Raw genomic sequence first — 19,548 nt, 5'->3', positions numbered from 1 at the left:
GTGGAGGTGGGTCATACACTTCACCCCGCCGCAGCAGCAGTGTTCGATTACATTTCAATAGTGTCTGCGCACACACACACATGCTACCCAGCCCGGGGTACACTACTAATTCTCATGCAGGTCTCCGCTGCAAACATCAAACGATTCCGAAACCACCTTTCCCAAGGTGGGTAAGTGCGGTGTTAGTGCCCCAATTTGAAACTATCATGCGAAAGACATTCGTTAAACGACGTGCTTGTGACCACCACACGGGGTTGGAGTGCTGTGCCATTAGCACCTGTATCTGGAAGATCATGTACACAAAGACCTACACGACCTCACCTTGCTCGCCCAGAGCGAATCTTGTGCCCCCAAAGGCTAGCATGAAGAGTTATTAGAATCAATAAGCGCCATCTTTTCGGCACGACGTGCCAAGTTCCTCGGCATCTCCCGACTGCATGCGAGAAGTGAACTAGTTGGGCAAATTTTGATGACTCCCTGGGTTCACTACGGACTACAGCTCGTGAGCGTGATTGTGAGCAAACCCTTTTGCAAACCACTACCCAAACAGCCCCAGCGGCAGCAATTATGGGCCATCGCGCACAAACCAAACAAACACGCGCAGTCACTGTATCTGTGTGTGCGTGCGTGTATGTACATTCCAGCGTTTGAATCTTTGCGCGCAACAGATAAGAATCGGAGCATCCTCTCCGCTGCTCCATGGCAATCCGCTGGGGTGCTGGGTGGCCTTGGGTAGGCTGTGAACCGACCCCGAGCTAGGCGGGAAGTTATGCAATGCATCTTTGAGGTTCGTAAGCTTCTCAGGTACAGCATACGCGCGAGAATACAGGCGAACGGTTACAAAGGTCACAAAGTGTGGAAAAACTCCAAATTCTTGGTTGCTAGTGTGGCTGGTGCGTCCCAACGAATTTCTCGTCTCACGTCATCACAAAGTAAATGTTAGTTTACGTAAACTTGAAAACTTCTTCCCCTGTGCTAGGTCTCCAGCACCACCAGCAGGGCAATAGTTTGTGCGCGAAGTTAATGGAAAACTTTTGTGTGTAACAGCACCATTCACAAGGCAGAAGAGGAGCAACTTACTTCCATCCATAAGGAGCTCAAAACTTCCGTGAAGAATGAGCGGGAGAGCCAGGGATGTGTGTGTGTGTGTGTGTGTGTGTGTGTGTGTGTGTGTGTGTTCAATTCCTCCCACACCCGAGGAATGGTGCTGCTTATCAGTTCGGGGTTGTTGTGGTGGTCGTCATCGTCGTAGCGAGATAGCATCTTGAAGCATCCCACAGCGGGGGAGTTGTTGTGGAGATTCCGTTCAAACACTCGCCAAGGTGCAGAGATCGGTGTATACGCGAGCTGGCCAAGCCAAGCGTTGAGTTTCCGCAACCCTTACGCGCAACCGATCATTATCGACGGGACGCGATCATCGATTAGTATATTAATTTTGCCGATCACACTGATGTTGTGAGGCGCAAACCAACAGGTGGTATCGGTTTGGGGCTGTACATCCTGTTGCTTGCTAAGGAATTCCCGCAATGCAAAATAGTCAGTAGATTCTCAAGCCTTTAGCTTCATCGCTCATTGAATGCAATTTCATGTATGAGCTATTAAAATGAGGTCTCTAGAATGAGGAAAAGCGACTTCACCAGCAAAAATGTAAAGCGTATTTTCACAAATAAAGCAAAACGTGGGTAGAAAAGGTAAACAATAATAAAGCCCAAGGACTCTTTCCCTCAATCGAGCCAATCGGCAGACATCTCCATTTTTCCGTTTTAGTTCCCTTTTTAACCTAGCTTTACCCTTCTTCAACTGAATAATCCATGAGCAAGGCAGAAAGTATAGGGAGACTTTCTTGCAGAGGAAACGAAATCATTTAATGCTCTGAAATCCGTTCTGCTTTCATTATCATTTTGAGTGGCAGGCCTATCCAATCGCAGGCTAGTTGTTCTGAGAGTTGAGATGAGTTTTTGTGAAGTTGTTTAATTTCCTTCCCCCTTCTTTGCAATGAAACTTTTACACCTTAAAGTGTCTGGTCGATCACAGACCTTCCCTGACATTGGCTTCGTGCCATGCTGTATCGCTGACCGGATGAGCACAGCAAGAACGGAAGTGATAGACTTCTTCGTTCGAGAAAGGTGCAAACCGGGATCGGTACCTTGTACATAACAAAGGTGAAGGTTGCCATACCTGACTCGGTTCTGCCTTGTGTACTTTCCTCCCCCCCCCCCCCCCTTCTTCCCACTGTTTCCACAACAACCTGGTGGTGCCCAAGCTCCTAGCGGTGCTGGGTGACGAATTGGAGCATTACCATCGACCTTCGCGCTTTTCTTATCGATAGCAAAACACGCAGAAAACAGCGACAACAATCCAACCGTCTTCCTCTCTTCCATGGGAGGAGGAGAAGAAAAGTCATGAAATGAATCTCTGTTTGTTTGGGTGGCGCAATACGACGGCTTGAGAAGCACGGGGAGGACGCGCGGCGGTTTCCGTGATTGTGAGGGTGCAAAACGAACCCTCACGCCTCTGACGCAGATGGAGAAGAACTCAAGTACGAGTAGTGCCCGCACACCGACGCCACCACTCCCCCCACGCCAGAGGAGAAGTTCTGTAAAAGTTTGTTACGGCTGCATTTAATTGCTTGTTAGCACGCGCTCGTCCCACTGGTGTCTCCTCCAAACACACGCGCCCCTCTATAGCCCTACAGCCCGGAGTAGCCGGAGCTACAGCTTGCGATGGCGCATGTTTACCCGTGACACGGGCACGCTAACTGCTGCTGCTGTTGCCGTCGCTACATGGGTTTTTGGCGTACGATATCTACACTCTATATTGGGAGGGTTTGTCGGATTGGGTTTGAAGACACGTTTGTAGCAGCATAGATCGAGTCATCTTTTCCCTGAATACATTATACCGAGGAACCGAGGTTATGCGCTATGCAATCCCGGTTGTTTGAAATGAAGTTAAGTAAGTGTGTGAAGCAATCTGAATATACCGTCGCCGTCCCCGCTGCTGTGTTGTGTGCCAAGACAAGACAAGAGTGCAGACAAGAATCGATCTGGCGTAACATCCTTATTAGCTATGGCCCATTTCCCGGCCAGTGGGGGTCTTGAGAACACACACTGTCGATGGCTTGAGCCAGCCGTAGTCTACACCAGCGTACGGACAGAATCGATAAGCCGTGGGAAAGTTCGTTTCGTTCGTTTGGATGAAACCTTGTGCCGTTTTTGCTAGTGCCACCATACTTCCATGCCCCTTCTTCTACAATGCTTATGTGGGGGGGGGGGGGGGGTCGCTCGTTGACGGGCTCCAGCCACCCCCCGGCCGTCGACAGTCGTGTGCCGGTGAGCCGAGTGCGTAAAGCGAAATGTAGAAAAAGCAATGATGTGGAAAATCCGACTAATACGATTCGATACCGTCACTGGTCGGGTGCGTTTTTCCACGATTATTGAGCACGGTTTAGTAGTTCGGATTGGATTGGCTGGTGGCTAATTGGTTAAACGACCTAATGTGCATGGCTGATTGGGTGACGTGATATTTATAGAGTTTCCTGTTGTCAAGCGTGGCTAATGCACGGAGGTGTGGAGAAATGTGTGATCATTGAAGAGGCGCAAGATGGCATTAGGACGTTTTAAGCCGATCATGGCAGGGCTTTTAAACAATTCAATATATTAAAACGATTTGTATCGGTCTGAAATCGTTGTCTTGATTGTTTGTCTTGAATGCAAAGAGACTCGCTTTCTTGGAAAAATGAGCTCGGTTAAGCTCTTCCTTAGATCCGCACAAATTATCCCCTGGGGGCAGTGTCGATCACTGTCTGCTGACTGTCTGCCTGCAATTCACCGTGTCAGAAGTCGTTCAGCTACTAAGTACGCTCGTTACAAATCGTGCCGCAAAAATGGATGCTACTTTTTATCAACCGTCCCTTAATTGCCAGTGGTCCCTCCGGGGTGGTTCTCCTGCTAATAGATTGAGTGCATAAGCCCACCCTTAAAGTCGTACACACACTAAATTAGTGGACATAAAAATCTAATCCCCTTCCTTTGCTAGCTCTGCGGTGGCGATGCGCTCTTTTCGTTTGAGTGGAACCCCGGGGCAGTGCTAATCCTATGCCCGGCCGGATCTCGAGCTCGAGTGCCGAACGCTTCAAAAAGGAACTTTTAGAGCCACGTGTAGAATAGGTTTCCTGGTAACGGGCCTCGTGAGCGGTTCGGTACTGAGAGAATAGTTAATGGCAATTAATTTGGCACCGTGTGCGTAACGAGATAAGGCAAGTGGAAGTGTTGCAAGCGCTGCAAAGCCCGGTGACACATGTTACGCTAAGCGGTACACTTGTTAGCTGGTTGAAGGAGATCGAGCAAGGGCTTAGGATAGTTCCGCCTTTTTTCACAATTAAAAGGGCTTTCGCTCATCTAAAGCGTTATTAACTAAATGGGACGAATGTTCAACTTGTCCGATTGTTGCCAGTATGCCGGTTTCCAGTAGCAATGTATTCACTTCTAGAACAGTACAGAGAAAATAAATGCACAAATTCCATAGCATACTTGAGCTGAATTACACCACATTCCATTGTGCGATGTAACGCTACTCTGTTGTCATGGCAGCGGAATTAGTGAGAGGGTTTCCAGGTTCTTTGCTTCCGCAACCAATTTCGTCCTCACAAAGAGAGCTTTCATCTAAGTGTAACGTTGCATGTGTTGTTTTTTGCATCAAAGCAACTCCCCTTATGCCGTTGTAGCCCCTTCCTCCAGAACGGATACCCTTTTGACGTTGCTATTTTCGTCAGGGGGATTAAGTTTACTTTCAAGCATCCTTAAAAACGCCCGCAGGATAAAGTTTATTTCTTTTTCGTCGGTTAAGTAGGTCGAGTTGAAGCGAGAGACACACATTCAGTGGTGTAGTACTGTGGGTGAAAACTATGCAAAAATGGGTACAGTTTACCCAGAAATAGCTCGGTTTGGTTGGTTGCTTTGTGGTTTGTTTTTAAAATAGTGGAAAATAGTTTTCCCCCAGTGAAAAGCGCTTTATGAGACCATGAAAAGCGTGCAATATCCGCGCTAAATAGAATGCATGGTACTCTCATCGAGGTTTTCATCTCTTTGATTTTATTTTGCGTTCCTTTATCCCACTAGAGCTTACGTGAAACTCGAGCACTCTGTTATTCTACACAAGTGCTTCTACTCATTACTGTAAAGTTCACATCGGTGGATAGAACAAAATTATTCTCGGTTTTTTTTTCTCCTTCACCAAACCAAACTCCCTTCAACTGCACCGGAACAAAACAAAATTACGAGTAATTAGAGCCGTTACACGATTTTGAAACCCGTGCGCTGCACACTGCACTCTTCCAAACAAACGCCAGCCTCCACACTCCACATTTAGGCGCCGGTGCTCGTGCAACCGCAAAGACCAGCGACATCCTCCCTACACGCCTACATCGCTGCAAGCAGCGGTGGTAAACTTTCGCAAGAAAGCTTAACTTTATCCGAACACACAAGAAAAAGCACCAAGAAAGAGAGGAAAGGGGATGGATCAATCCGTGGCGTTCCTTCTGCTGGATCGGGGTTCAGCCGTGTTCTGCTACACTTGCTTAACTGTTGTTGTAATGTTTTAATTAAATTTACCAGCCCAACAATGCTCGTCAACTTTTCGGCCTCCCAGCCCCGCGATTCTGAAGGTTAAATGAAGTTAAGTCGTTTCGAAGGGAAGGAAATCCATCAAATATTGAGATCGAGTTATAGCGCAGTAGCAGCATCAGCAGCAGCAGATGAGCGTCTTGTGCTGTGTTTATCCAACGGAAACAAGTGTCAAACTTTTATCTACTTTCGAGGTAGCATCTTACTCCCCAATTTCTTTCACCTTCCCCCCAATAGACAGAAGACGATTATTCTCGTCATTTAGTACCATGCCACTGGAGAGCGAGCATAAATAAAGCGAAAGGAAAATTAACAAACACGGCCACGCGTTGCTTCCAATCACACGCCCCACCATTCCGTTGGAGAGAGAGAGAGAGTCCACCGCTTATGTTTGACCGTGTTTTGCTTTTAAAAGTTCTGCCACAAATGATATTTATCATTTGGGACGTCCCGGGAAGGGAATGAATTTTTAAAACGCGAACACTGTCGGCCAGCGATGGATTTGATTTATCGATTGATTGCGGTCGAGTTTTGGTTTGGGGAGTGTTTTGTTTTTTTACGGGAAAGAGATACAGACAGAAAGCTCGTAAATCCCGATGATACCAATTTTCCAATTGACGGACTAGGCATCCACCGGGCTGGTAAGTGGGACCATACCAGATAACGATGGACATAAGGCAAGCAACTCCAGGGTAGTTTTTGTTTTTTTAGGAGCAATATTTCGTACGGAACCGTTTATTTTTATCGCACAATAAGCCCTCCGGACGTTGCTCGGCCGGTTGTGGCAGTGAAGCGGAACATATTGTCACCTAGTGTCCGGTGTGAGACTGATTCGAAAAACACGGACCGTTCAAGCATCAGTGGAGATACTGTCATCCCTTCATTTCCACTCCGTCCAGTGGGCAGAGAACTTGCTCTTAACAAAAATCTTTAAAAATAATATCTAATAGAAAGCTTTGAAGTAAGAAGAAACCAATTTCTTTACAGTCCTTTCTGTTAACTATCGAAAGAAACATCTCTTTCCCTAAATAAGAGCAATAAGATGCTGCTCGTTTTTATTTTCTCCCCTTCGTTACTGTGTCGGCTCAACACGGCTTGATGAAGTGAGTGCGGATAAAAATAAACCTTTTTCGTCGCACTTCAGACACACCGAAAGGACGAGCCGAAGGCTTCATCGGATGATGATGATGATGCCGCCATACCGGATTCCGTGTTGTTCATCGAGCCGGAAAAGCGTCCTCCGGCTCCGGCCTAGCCCTAGCCTCTAGACTATTCGCATCGACTTTCCATCGACCACTTCCGGTCGCTTTTACGACGCACTACCACGATGCTTGAACGATACCGGGGCAGATAACGGCCAAGGGTTTGTAATACGGAGGTTGTAATATCGATCCCTCACGTTCGATTGAGTAAGCATTACACACGTACACAACCGAATCGGTTGGAAAATGGCCGGGTTGGAAATGCTCACCGAACACGCCCACTAACCTCCTCACCTCTTCTCGGTCAAGCAGAAAAACAACCATTTATTAAACCCCCTGTATAGACGGGGCCGATCGATGATCCTCCATCGATGCACGGCGCAATGCTAATGATGTACAGTTTTGTGCTGCTGTGCCCTATACACCGCTGTGTGTTGTTTGCGCCTTTTCGGGGAATGGACCAGCTTGGCCGCGTGTGCAAAGGGAACGAATGGAAGTGCACTTCCGGGCTGACCGGGCTTCCAGCATCCAATTTCCATTAAAAAGTTTATCGTCAGTGCCAGCGGCTTGAGCATACTTGGCGCACCGTCGTTTTCCGAAACGAAAGCTTTCCACCGGCTCGCCAAAGCTGTGCTTCGTTCTATAACCATAGCAACAGATCCAACGGTGCTGGTCAGCGTGAACAACAGTAACTCCCGCCGGCAGGCCCATGATTGCATCCGTGCAAAATCACGTTGGCGGTAGGAGTTGGCGCGAGATGGAGACGCTTATAAGATTTTGCAAACTTGAAAAACATAAATTTATTTCCATCTGCTCTTCTCCTACGTACACACCTGCCAGTACACACAGATGCAAAAAAAAACATGATAAACAATCAGTGTCGCTCAGTGGAAAGATGTCAACGGTTTTGTGTCGTTAGAAGAGTTTTGCGTACCGTTGATTCTTTCTTTTTTTTTGTATCGCCTTCCCGTCATAGATCCCGCCACGGACCACGGGTGCACTGGATCTTCGCAGATAGATAAAGTTGCTAATTGCAGAAATTTAGCGACCATTAGTGTGATTGTAATTAGTTCACGACAAACGCCCTGAGGGGGGAACGGCGTTGAATGCGGATTATGTCGCATGCTCACCAGACCGGGGACGTTTTCTTAGAGCGTTTGAAAAATTGAGTTAGCACGTTCTTTGCTGCCGTGTGATTAGTTGCAGCCCGGTCTTTCAGCCGGTGGGATGTTTTTTTTCCAGTATTATTTTACGCTGGTAATTTAAATGCGCTACCTCGGTGATACCACGCACAGATGGTGCTAATGTGCGATTGATGAACTTTTAACTGTTGGTTGTATTATTTTGCGTTTTGTAGTTCTTGTTATAGTCTCAAATGAGTATTTCCTCCTCTTTGCTTCTTCATCTTTCCTTTCTGAAGGGAATAGCTGCTACAAATAACTCAAATAACGCTTAAAAACATCAAAACGCACGAAAGTATGCAAACGGTGTATCTTTTAGCGCTTATTAAAACAATACAACCACAAAGGGGACGTTCTGAACAGCGATTTGAGGGTTTCAAATGCATTCATCTAAAACATCGCGAATGGTTTTCCCTTTTGAGTAGGATACGAACCTGGAATAAAAGCACATTATTCTTTGAATAAAGTTCCTTCAACTCTTTCCAACGCTTTAATTGAATCACTGACTGATAATCCACAAACAATCAATCCCTTTCAACCACTTTTATTTACTTAAAACACCTAAAACGTTTCTCTTGTATCAACACAATACATTTGACTGAAAAGGGGCAATCTCTTAATCGAACCAACGAACTTTCCTGTTATTGTTTAGATTATCCGTAAGCTGCTCAATAACATCCTATCAATCTTAAAACCATCCACTCCTGTTCTCCCACCTCTTCTTTGCTGCAAACCTGAAATTGCAATAATCGATTTCGAAAACTTTCTGTCGGTGAGTTGGACAACAAAATAATCACCTTTCCCCAACCAAAAGACCGTTCGTTCCCTGAACCACAACCTCTACGATTGCACTCCCGCCGTAATTAAGACTCCCCGACTCCCGCTCTGACTGTTCTGTAGAAAAACGGCAACTTTCCTTTGCTGAAAATCTTATCTTATCACGCCACCGTTCGGTTGGATCAACAAGGAAAGGCTACCAACGCCACTCCGCAAAAGGTGTTCGCCTTCGATGTCAATCGACCAAACTGCTTTTCTTCACTGGTAAAGTTTTCACTACACCCCGTGCAGTGTTAGATGAGCTCGTGTTGTTTTTTTAGATGTTGGATTTAATTGCAGTCCCAGGTCATTTCGATTAAACAAACTAATTATTGATCGCACTGGCCGGGAGAAGCGACGGAGCAATCGAGCAGTTAGCATTCGCTTCCAACGGTTTGGTGACGGTTGATTAGTATGCAAAGTGTGGAGTTCGGTTCGTTTTGCGTCTTCCATTCTATTGCGATGCAATTATCTCGTTTCACTGTGAGACTGGTGGTAAGCTTTTGTGTGCCACTTCTGCACTTTAGCATTGGCATCAATTCGTTGGAATTGCAGCGGTTCCGCTTTGGAAGTTTATTTTTAATGGCTAAAGGGAAGCGTTCATTCGATGTTGAAGAAATAAGATCCTTTCCTTGCTGGTCACGTTGGAACGTTGAAGCAAATCCATGCAGCTTGTATAACGTACTGAACTATTGACCCCCAACAATGCTCTAGCAAAGCTTTAAAACTAAAACAAAGAAAGCATGAAATATGTTTCCGACGCTTCCAATTTCTCGCTTTCAATTTGAACGAACAATTGATAGTATCATAACCATCCACGCCCGCCCCGTGACGATCATCCGCAGACACGCCGATCACGCAGGCACGTGTACGCCCTCTACCGGCGGGTTAAGGTTCATCTCGCGGGGAAGAGCAGCGTAAACAAAAAACAGCAGATTTATAAGAAAGGCGGGAAAACCAGCACCACAATGGGAAGGAAAACTCATCACACACACACACACACACACACATACACACACAAAACCCCACCAAGCCATTCTCTTTAGCGGCGCAAAATGATGCGTGAGAACTTTGCTTCATTCGCTTTCGATTTCATTTCCCTCCCGTGAGGCGCCCGCTCCGCCGAAGCTTTCTTTCACCTTTCACCTCCACCCGCAGATGATAACCAAAAGGGGACTGGGCGATGGAGGGATGTGCACACGGTCGCAAACAAAGAGAAAAGACACGCAGTCAACAGCCAGTTCACATTCCGCAATAATTTAATACTTTTGTTTTCATTTATTAGTCGCTTAGTGTGGTTCCCCCCCCCCCCCCAATTCGAGCTCTCTCTCTCTCTCTTACTCTCACTCTCTTTTTTCATCATGGTTTATGTTCGTTTTGTGGTTTTGTTTTGTCCCGTTCTTGGTTACTTTAGTTTTTCTCGTTATTATTATGTGGCGTTGCAAATTTCCACCCACCTTTTCCCACGTTGTTTGATTGTTTGTGTCTGTTTTTTTGTTTCGGTTTTGTTCGGTCGAATCGTGCGTGCGTCTGCTCATGCGTATGTTTTGTCTAGCTTTGTTTTGTTTTTGTGGTTTTGTTTTCATCTACCGTTTTCAGGCTCGACTAAAAGAAACACTCTTACTCTTTATTTACTTATTTTTATTTTCTTCTATTAAAATAATAATAATTAGCCGACCATATTTATTTCTTTCCGAGTAAATCGCTCCTGTCAGCCTATAAATTCATTGCAAGAGAGGCTGTATCTGTTTGTTACACGTTGTTTGACTCATGTTACGATTTATTTACCATTACACACTCACACCTCTGTACAGGGTTTCACGCAGGTTGTTTTTACCCCCAACTTACGCTCAAAGTATTAAATTAATTCGTTAAATAGCTTCCCCTATATCGCTCGTAAGTTATTGCTCGCCTCTCTATCCTCCCTATAATATACATCATTTTCTACAAATCCAATCCCTCTCCCTCTCTCTCTTTCTATCTGTCTCCCAAACAGACTCATTCATCGTCGACGCCTCGGGGTAAAGGTTATCAAACGGCGTACCCCATAATTAATGTCTAACCACCCTGTCTTGTTCACTTTTGTGCGAAAAAGTTCGCTTTCAATTGATGATTTTTTTTCTGCTTTAATTCCTCTCACTTTCTTCAGCCAATTATTCCAATCCCCAATCGTTGGTGCTGCACATTTCACATCCCACCGCACCGATGTGCGGTTGTTTTTCCCAAGCATCATCAGGCGGGGGTTTCTTAGTTAGTATGAAGCTGCCGCCTCCTTCTTCTAATTAGCGCATTTATTCAAACGCACTTTCATTGAACCCGCATCGTTTTTTGCTCCTTCCTAACCTCCGTTTGTCTATTTTCTAATGTTTTTTTTTTGCGCCACTCTTCTTTCTGCGTTCAGTCAGTTAATCATAACGAAAGGTGAGCGAGCGCGTCTCGTGCTTCGTGGTTGAAGATGGTTGCGCACAGTCTTCAGACACGCCACTGCGAGCCGCGAACTGCTACCTTTAATGCCCCCGGGCCTGCGAAAGGAACCTTATCCCAATTATACAACCTTATGAACCGATGTGTTGCACCATCATGGAACTTCCTTCTACATCATATCCCACCGCTACACCCCTATCAATCACAGACTAAAAGTATTGTTTTATGTTTATGCGTTTATGCAAACCCTTACCCATTAGCAAGACCCCCTGGTGTATGTATACCGCGTTGGCTGGAAGCTCCAAAGAGCGCTTGCACGCTAATTACCAATCCAGTGACGGTTAAAAACCAAACCCATGTCTCTATTTCCGATGGTCTCTTGTACCACCGCGTGACAAATGGGTCGGCATCGTGTTGGTTTCACCCTGTCGTCATTGATTTATATTTACCTAGTTTCATTTATCTAGTGTAAGCTTGCACCTTATCTGTTGCTTCAGCGAACGATGTAACGCTTATTTGCGTACCGGTGCGTACGCGACTGCACACAAACCCACACACCCTATTCCCTATTGGATGCATTTCGTTTGCTGCCTCAACTCATTACAGTCTGTAGGAACGGCCTTTGGTACGTGTGGTAATTTCCTGCTTAAAGTCGTTCTTCCGTCTTGTGCTCTTCCACGCTGGTTGCTGTCAACCTTGGTCGTAGCTACACGTCCTCCCGGCTGGAACTGGGTCGGCCCGTGCCCGGACCACCGAAGGGCAGTTTCTTCCGGACGTACTTTCGCTGCTGGAGCAGGTGTTTCACCTTTGTCCCAGTGCCGGCAGCCACCATACTGCTACTACTGCTGCTGCTGATGCTAAATCGATGCTTCGGTTTCTGCTCCAGCAGATCGTTCACTAGAAAGTAGACAAATGGCAGTATAAGAGAATTGTCACATTGTGAACATTAAAAACATTTCAATTCCGCGAAAAATCATTTCATTTTGTGTACATTTACAGTGTCCCTTTAATACGCATCTAATTATGTTTTTTCCATTCGTCTTTTCTCTTTCTCTCTTTCTCTCTCTCGTTTTAGGTAAGTTTCACCAATACTCATCGGCAAGATTGTGCTGTAAGTCATTGCATACGCTTTTTTCTTAACTGGATGTGGTAGAGTATGTTCTTCCGTAGCTCACCTGTAGCTCACTCTGTAGTCCCTCCCTTAGCTCCTCCCTGAAAAAAAAAAAAAAAAAACAGTCACCCATCCCGAAACTTACCAGATTCCGGTGAAACGTCCACCGTCGATGAGCCGGTCTGGTAGATGCCACCGCCCTTGTAGTACAGTGGCGTTGGCCGCACACTGAACCGTGGCGTCAGCACACGCCCGTTCCGTTCCTCGAGCACCTGCGACGACGCTGGATGATGCTCGTGATGATGGTTGTGATGGTGGTGGGAATGATGCGGCTGTGGCACCGCTGCCAGCGTCCAGGGCTGCGGCGTAACGACGTAGATCTTTTCCTTCGTTATCGGGGATATGGCAATCTTGACGTGCTGCCAGCCGGACCGGCTACTCTTGCCCGGTTTGTCGTGCAGGGCGGGCAGCATGGTCGAGGTGAGAAACTCCCACGGTATCGCTTTGGTGACGCGGTGCAGCGACAGCGTGCTGGCTTTGCGCGCAAAGTCCTCCGACCCGAACTCCTGCTCCGTCCAGGTGTCGATCTTGCGCTGCAGCTCGTTCGGATCGATGTCCCAGTCGATGGTGCGCTCGTAGATGGGGCCGACCGTGTTGTCGCCGGCCGCCGGATCTTCATGCACCGGTGCCGGGGGTGGTGGTGGCGGTTGTTCCGTCGTCGTGGTAGTTGTCGTTGTATGCGGAGTGGTCGAGGAGGTTGTGAGAAGCGTCGTACGGCGATGCTGCTGGTACGTGGTCGATGCCGGCGACAGGGGCGGCCGGACCGTGCGCACCGTCTCCGAGACGAGCAAATCGTTCCCGAACAGCTTGGGACCTTTGGGGATGATTTTGGTCGTGCGCAGCAGCTGCGAGATGGTCGTGCGCGACTTTTGTGCGTAGGTTGTCGGGGAGATCTTGACGCGCGTCACGTTAACGTAGTGTGGCGTGACGGGTCGCGCGTACTTGGACAGGGCGATCGGTGGGGAGGGAGTTCGTGCGCCTCCTCCGGCAGCATTGCTGCCCTCGGTGGGCAGTGGTGTGGTGTGACGTTCCATACCACCACGAACGCTGGTTAGGCTGCTTAGGCTCACGACCGGTGGCAGTGGTGTCATCTTCGGTATGCGCACGGTGAATGGTTTCGAGTCTTTGGAGATCTCGATCGGGCGAACCTTCTTCACCTTGGCCGGTTTGGGTGGCGTTTTCGTGGGCGGTTTCATGAACGGTTGGGTCGTCTCCTTCTGCAGGATCTCCTTCAGATGGGTGGTTGATTGGAAGTACTTGACGGAGTCGTTCTCGATGAAGCGGGTTTTGGATTTGGACGACTGCTGGATGGCATTACCCGAGGGTGGCGTAGGTCCGGAGCGTTCCGCGTGTTTCGACGTAACGATGCTCGACTCGGCCGGTGCGTTGTAGTCCAAGTCTTCAAGGTTCTCCTGCGGTGGGAGTGGTTTGAACGGTTCCGGCTTTTTGAACGTATTGTACGGTATGATGATCTGGATTTGTTTCGGTTTCTTCGTGGACATTAGATTTTGATACCCGCCGAACGTTGCCGTCAGTGAGGAGGGCAGTGGAGTGGCCGTCGTCGATGGAGGATCATCACTCGGCGAGGCTGTTGCCACCGTTTGGCTGTCCGGTTCGGGACTGGGTTGTTTCTGGAACTCCATCGGCAGACTGGAACCGATGCGGAACGGTTCCGTGTAGATGTCAGTTGGAGGTGTTGTTTCCGGGTCCACTGTGGTCGTCGGGGCCCGAACCGTCGTAGTTTGAACGACACGCTGGGCCGCCGGTTCAGTTGGTTCCTCCTGCTCTTCGCTTAGCTGATTGTTTACCGGACTGATTGGAGGATTCGTCTGCAGATTGGCCGAGTAAATAATCTGCACACCGTTGCCAAGATCGGACGGCGTCGGTGGTGGAAAGGTACTGTACCGCTCGGGCCGCGGTGTCGTAGTGCTCGAGATAGGACTAACCGGTGTAGTCGTTGAGCCGTAGTACCTTGTCTGAGGCACAATGCTCGAAACTTCGATCGTGGTGCGAATGATCGGTGAGCTCTGATCGTCTTCTTCCGAGTCGTACTCAGCGTCATCCCCATTGCTGCCTCCGTGTGGTGGGATGTTGGCACCGCTACTTCCATTGCTACTCGTAGCCACATTACGCTTCTCCGACGCTGCCGGCTTCGAGTCTTCACCGTTCGAGTACGCCACCGTGGTGTAGATGGACGACGAGGCAGAAGATGCAAATTGCTCCACATCAAAGATTGAGTCGTTCTTGCCGGCCGGTTCGTGCGGGTAGCGGATGTAGCTATTGGACATGGACTTGGAGGAGGTCGGATATCCGTGGCCAAGCTCTCGGATGGGCTCTACCGGACGGTAGGGGCGATAGAACTTGTACGGATCGCTGTGGAACGAGCCGGCCGTGTAGAGCGGCGGTATCGGGGTAGCGCTCAGGTTGGGCAACGGAATTGGCGCGAGCGGTTTGCCTTCGTTCTGGATCGGCAGCAGCTTGGCGGGCGGTGCGTACTCTTTGTTGGTGAAGTAAGAGGCTGACACTTGGCGCAGCGTGATCGGTTGCAGGGTGGAAGAAGGCGCAGCAGTCACTATTGCATCGGGCGTTTTGGTGATGAAGTGTGCTGCAACAGGAACCACGGGAGGAACCGTTGTAGTGGAGGTGGTCGTTTTCAGTTGCTGGAGTTGCTGCTGCAGTTGTTGCTGTTGTAGTTGGAGTTGCTGGAGTTGCAGGTTTTGTAGCTGGTGCTGTTGCTGCTGAAGCTGGAGCTGGATCAGCTGCTGGGCTTGTGGTGCCGCTGTAATAATGGCCGGCTCAAGTGCACCTCCCGAAGCACCAGAGTAGGGGTTAACCGATTGTACCTGTCCTTTCGGTGCTACTTGTATCTTGATCGGTGGAGGTCGATTCGGCACACTTGGAAACTCTTTCGGAGGCACTTTTGGAGGAGGAGGAGCAGCTGGTGGAATAGCTCCACCAACTCCACCAACAGCCGTTGGATACTCGGGTGGAGGTGCTATCGGTACCCAAGGGACATTGTTGCACGGATGGTAGTTTACCTCGCCAATGTTCGCGACGGGTGGTCTGCCCGTCGTTGGCTCGGGGTCTCGGAACACGTTCGCCTGCGGTACGATCTGCTGCTGCAGCGTGGACGGCCCGAACGTGTGCTGATGTACCCCCGGTGCTATCGCAGCATGGTAGCTCGAGCCTGAACTTTCCTGTACGGGGGCACTTGGCTGGAAGCCCGCAGCAACGACATGCTGCTGGTGCTGCTGCTGGGGAGCGAGCTGGGTCGCCCGACTTCCGTTGCGAATTTGAAACGGATAGGGAAACGGCTGCTGCTGTATTGGTTGCTGTTGTGGTTGTTGTGGTTGAAATTGTTGATGAAACTGTTGTTGTTGTTGTTGTTGTTGCTGTTGCTGTTGAAATTGGAGCTGTTGCTGTGTCTGCACGGACGGTGTCGGCTGTGCGGTGTACTGTGGCGGTAGATAACGCTGCGGTGGCAGCTGTGGCTGGAGTTGTTGTTGCTGTGGCGATTGTTGCTGCTGCTGCTGCCGTCGGTCACCACCGTCATCGCCCAGAAAGGAAAACCAATTCGAGATTCGCTGGAAGAAGGTCGGAGCCGGCGTAGTGGCTTGGTTCGCCGGTCGAAAGCGAGCCAGTAGTGGGGGTGGTCCGGCCGGCGGATAGGGTCTCAGTTGCTGTTGCTGCTGCTGGCTTGGTGCACCGTAGAGTGCGTTTCCGGTGTTGACGCCTCCACCGGCGCCACTAAAATCGTTCCCGCCCGGCTGTTGCTGGGGCTGGTAGTTTGGCTCACAGTGTGCCACGTGTAGAAGAACACACACGAAGGTGGCTATCGCAATAAGCCGAAGCGTTGTCATTTTCTGCAAATAAACACGCGAGATGTATAATTAGACACGTTTTTTTATGATGAAGCGGAGATTGTGAGTTTACGGCTGGCACTAAACCGCGCTGTTCAAAATGACACCGGTTCGTTTGACGGGCAATTGCGGAAATTCTTCTAATGAAGCGTAACAAGCGAAATCAATCAACGCGCAGTTTTACAATCAAACAAACCCGTCCCGATTCCGCGTCCGTGCCTTGCCGACTTGGAAGGAACAATGGACGCCCATTCAGCAGGCGTGCCGTAATCACGATCGCGGTGGTCACACCCTTAGGGTGTATTATAAAGCTAATTACACACCCTGCGATACAACAGAGATCTCCCTGGCAGTGGTGGTAAAACAGCAAGCCCAACAACAACAAAAAATGCAGGACTCCCATCTAATTGGCTCATCAACGACCCCTACGGCCCGACGACTTCCGAAGACACTAGACACTGCGGGGTAGGAGAAAATAGAAGCAATACTTTCTTTTTTCAATTATCGAAATTATCCACACCGTTCGTAAGGTAGGAAAGGAATCGTTCCCGCCCCAAAACGGTTTTGGGGAAGCTTTGATTGCGAGTAAATGAGCGACAATTCGCGAGCATAAGTCGCGACGGAAAAATTAAAAACAAATTAACCTTCAACAAAACACGGGGTAGCGGTGGGTAGCGTAGTGATCGAAATATTAACAATCATTTGATGGTAGGTTAATTTTTCCAATCGAGTTATTTATTGCTGCGAGCCGTGGAAGAATAGGAAGGAAAAGCCTTCCACATTAACCGGTAAAAGTAATGTTTCCGATAATAGTTGGGGTACACTGCCCGTGGGTGTGTGTGTGAAAACTGAGGGGGGTTGAACGTGCGAGCGTGAAGTGAAACTTCACCATGAATTAACCTTTCCCAGCCACCATCTTCTTCACCACCGCAGCGCATCATTACAAAAGCGATCTTTCACCGGGCACCAGCCGGGCTGGGGCGATGATGAAAGATGATGTGAAGATGGTGCGACGGTCCGAAATTACGCACCGCCAGTGCCCGAGATGAGGCAACTTCCGGCCGCGGGCAATCGCAATTGCTTCGGAAGCTGGCACCTCCGCCACCTAACAAGCGACATCGTGATCGTGGTGGAACAGGTTGTTCACTCCCCTATCGAAAGCCAAAATCTTCTTCACCAGCAGCAGGGAGCGCGAAAAACAAAAGGCCGCAATAAGCCTTCCGTTGGAATTGCACACCAGTACGGCGGGTTTGGAAAATGGCCCCACGCGTAAGTTGTGTGTTGCGTAAAAGGTTTGCCAGTGAGGCGGTGCGTCCCCAAAGTTCCCGAGCGCTCGCGCGCGCGTAATAACTTTCGCCGGTACGCCCGGTTCGCTGAGCGTGTGGTCAGTTTTTCTCTTTAAATCACACGCAACCCCTTTCTTGACCATTGTTTTCCCGCCCTTTGCGCCTGTGCGCGGCGGAGCCATTCCCGACCCAGGCGCTCAGAGGAATGAGAAACAATCCCGCTGCCCGGGGCACGTATGCAGCATTGTACGGAATTGAAAGGTATACGCGCTTGTTTTTCGCGCCGTCCAGGTATTTGGTTGTCTTTTTTTTGGGAGGCTTTCTCCGCCGGTGGATTTTACAACGGATGAGCAGAAGATCACGACATTGACCACCAAACCGGTACCGGACGGAACGGGGGAAAACATTGCGCGATAGTACCACCCGGAGCTGGTTGTCCATCGGTTGGTGCGTACTGACTGCTGCTATCAGCGCCATTCATCGTTGATTCTTTCACCAAACTGAGAGGGGTGAGGGGGGAATCAAAAGGGCAGCTTGGAGGAGGATGCTGTCAGCCTGACCGTGCGATTAAAAGCTGACTCGAGCCGGTAGAGAATGGGAATTAAATTTTCGGTCAAAAACCGATGAATAGACTGTTTTTTAGGGGTGCTCTTTCTCTCTGCGTACTATCTCCCCGGAGACATCAAAGATCGTACCGAGTGATGGGCAGAAAGGCAGACAAGGGGTAAGCATTCGCTCGCTGTGAAATTCGTGGAATTGTTTGTTAGGATTATTTTACGGTTTTTATCCCGCAAAAAACGCGCCCGGAAAAGGGCAAAAAAGGAAGTGCAAGAAGGCGTGCCCATCAGTGGCGGTATTAGAAGCGTACGAACCTGTAAGCGGAACATCCACCCTCTCCCAGGGACTTGCTTTTATCAGAATTAAAGCAAAACTTTGCCCTCACTCGCTCAACAAGGCACAAATTAAGCTAATGAAAATGGCACACTTTTCGCTCGTGATGCCAAAAAAACACAGCATTTTTAATTATGTTTATACAGGTTTGGTGTATCTTTTAAGTCGAAAAAAAAACAAGACTCCAATAAGGCCCAAAACAACACACATACACGAAAGTATAATCAAAACAGGAATCAAGACAAACGATCGTGCAAAGATAAAAGCAGATAAATAAAATAAATTCCACTGCCAAATGGGTCTCCCTCTTAACAGCGTGCCAAAACTTGAAAAGGAATGACCAACTTCGTCGCGACGTGCTCTTCCAGTTCCACCGTCGGAGGACGCAAGTGAAAGTGCTGTTTTATGAAAAATTATTTTTATGTCACGCTTTGTGTTGCTTTGCTTTGTTTAGGGCACGTCCCGCGCGTTATGCACTTTGGGTAAATTAATTCAAACTATGCAAAGTCCTTCGAGTTCTTCTCCATTTCTCTTCGGAGGCGTCCACCCTCCTACAAATGCTGTCAAAGACTCGTTCGGAAGGAATTTGCCAAAAACTGGATGGATTCAAAATTTAAGTTTTATTTTGCCCAAATCCGGAAACGCGGTGAGTATCGCCTTGCTGTTCCAAATTCCGATAACCGTACTGCGCTGTTTGGTTCCAATTCCGATGTCCCTTACAGTGCCAAATGCTTCTCATCTCGTAGCATCTCAACAGCAACAGGAGCAGCGCGAAATGTAAACTATGCTGCTGCCACCACACATCACACACGCCTTCCTGTGCTGTCTTGTGCGGTTTTCGGGGCAGAAGAAGGAGACACCAGAGTCCAGGAATTGATCGCAAATGAATAAAACATAAGTGACATATAGACACACACGCGCGCCCGCGCCCGACTCTGATGACGACTGTCGACCACCGTCGCGGCGCGGGCGAGTGCTGATTCGCTGATTTCACTTTCTGCGGGAAGCCCTAGCAAAAACCAACCTCTCCCCACAGCGGGTGTGACCCCACAGCTCCACGCTTTGGGGACATTATTATCAGCCAGGCCGGAAGCAG

At 48.7% G+C, this 19,548-nt stretch overlaps 2 protein-coding genes across 17 annotated transcripts in view; one reads left to right on the top strand and one right to left on the bottom strand.

The window, feature by feature from the left end:
* The window catches only part of LOC121593573 (high affinity cAMP-specific and IBMX-insensitive 3',5'-cyclic phosphodiesterase 8), a 141,491-nt gene that overhangs the window by 81,157 nt on the left and 40,786 nt on the right, over positions 1 to 19,548 (top strand). For 5 of the 13 annotated variants that reach the window (XM_041916045.1, XM_041916046.1, XM_041916043.1 and 2 more), the window contains one exon: positions 12,320 to 12,355. The exons of the other annotated variants lie outside the window; for them this stretch is intronic. In XM_041916045.1, coding sequence (XP_041771979.1) covers positions 12,320 to 12,355 — 36 coding nt within the window. The remainder of the gene's footprint in view (positions 1 to 12,319; positions 12,356 to 19,548) is intronic. 13 annotated transcript variants of the gene reach the window in all.
* The window catches only part of LOC121593572 (mucin-2-like), a 37,721-nt gene continuing 28,600 nt past the window's right edge, over positions 10,428 to 19,548 (bottom strand). For 3 of the 4 annotated variants that reach the window (XM_041916042.1, XM_041916040.1, XM_041916041.1), the window contains 2 exons: positions 12,501 to 16,278; positions 10,428 to 12,141 (listed from right to left, as the gene is read on the bottom strand). In XM_041916042.1, the coding sequence (XP_041771976.1) occupies positions 11,951 to 12,141; positions 12,501 to 16,275 (3,966 nt within the window). In that variant the 5' untranslated portion in view covers positions 16,276 to 16,278 and the 3' untranslated portion in view covers positions 10,428 to 11,950. Of the gene's footprint in view, positions 12,142 to 12,419; positions 16,279 to 19,548 lie in introns of all 4 variants that reach the window. The other variant, XR_006004803.1, reaches the window with a different exon arrangement.

This window comes from Anopheles merus, chromosome 2L (genome assembly GCF_017562075.2).
Source record: "Anopheles merus strain MAF chromosome 2L, AmerM5.1, whole genome shotgun sequence".
Taxonomy (NCBI): domain Eukaryota; kingdom Metazoa; phylum Arthropoda; class Insecta; order Diptera; family Culicidae; genus Anopheles; species Anopheles merus.
Note: the sequence above shows the minus strand (reverse complement) of the source record. Positions and strands in the feature narration are given on the sequence as shown.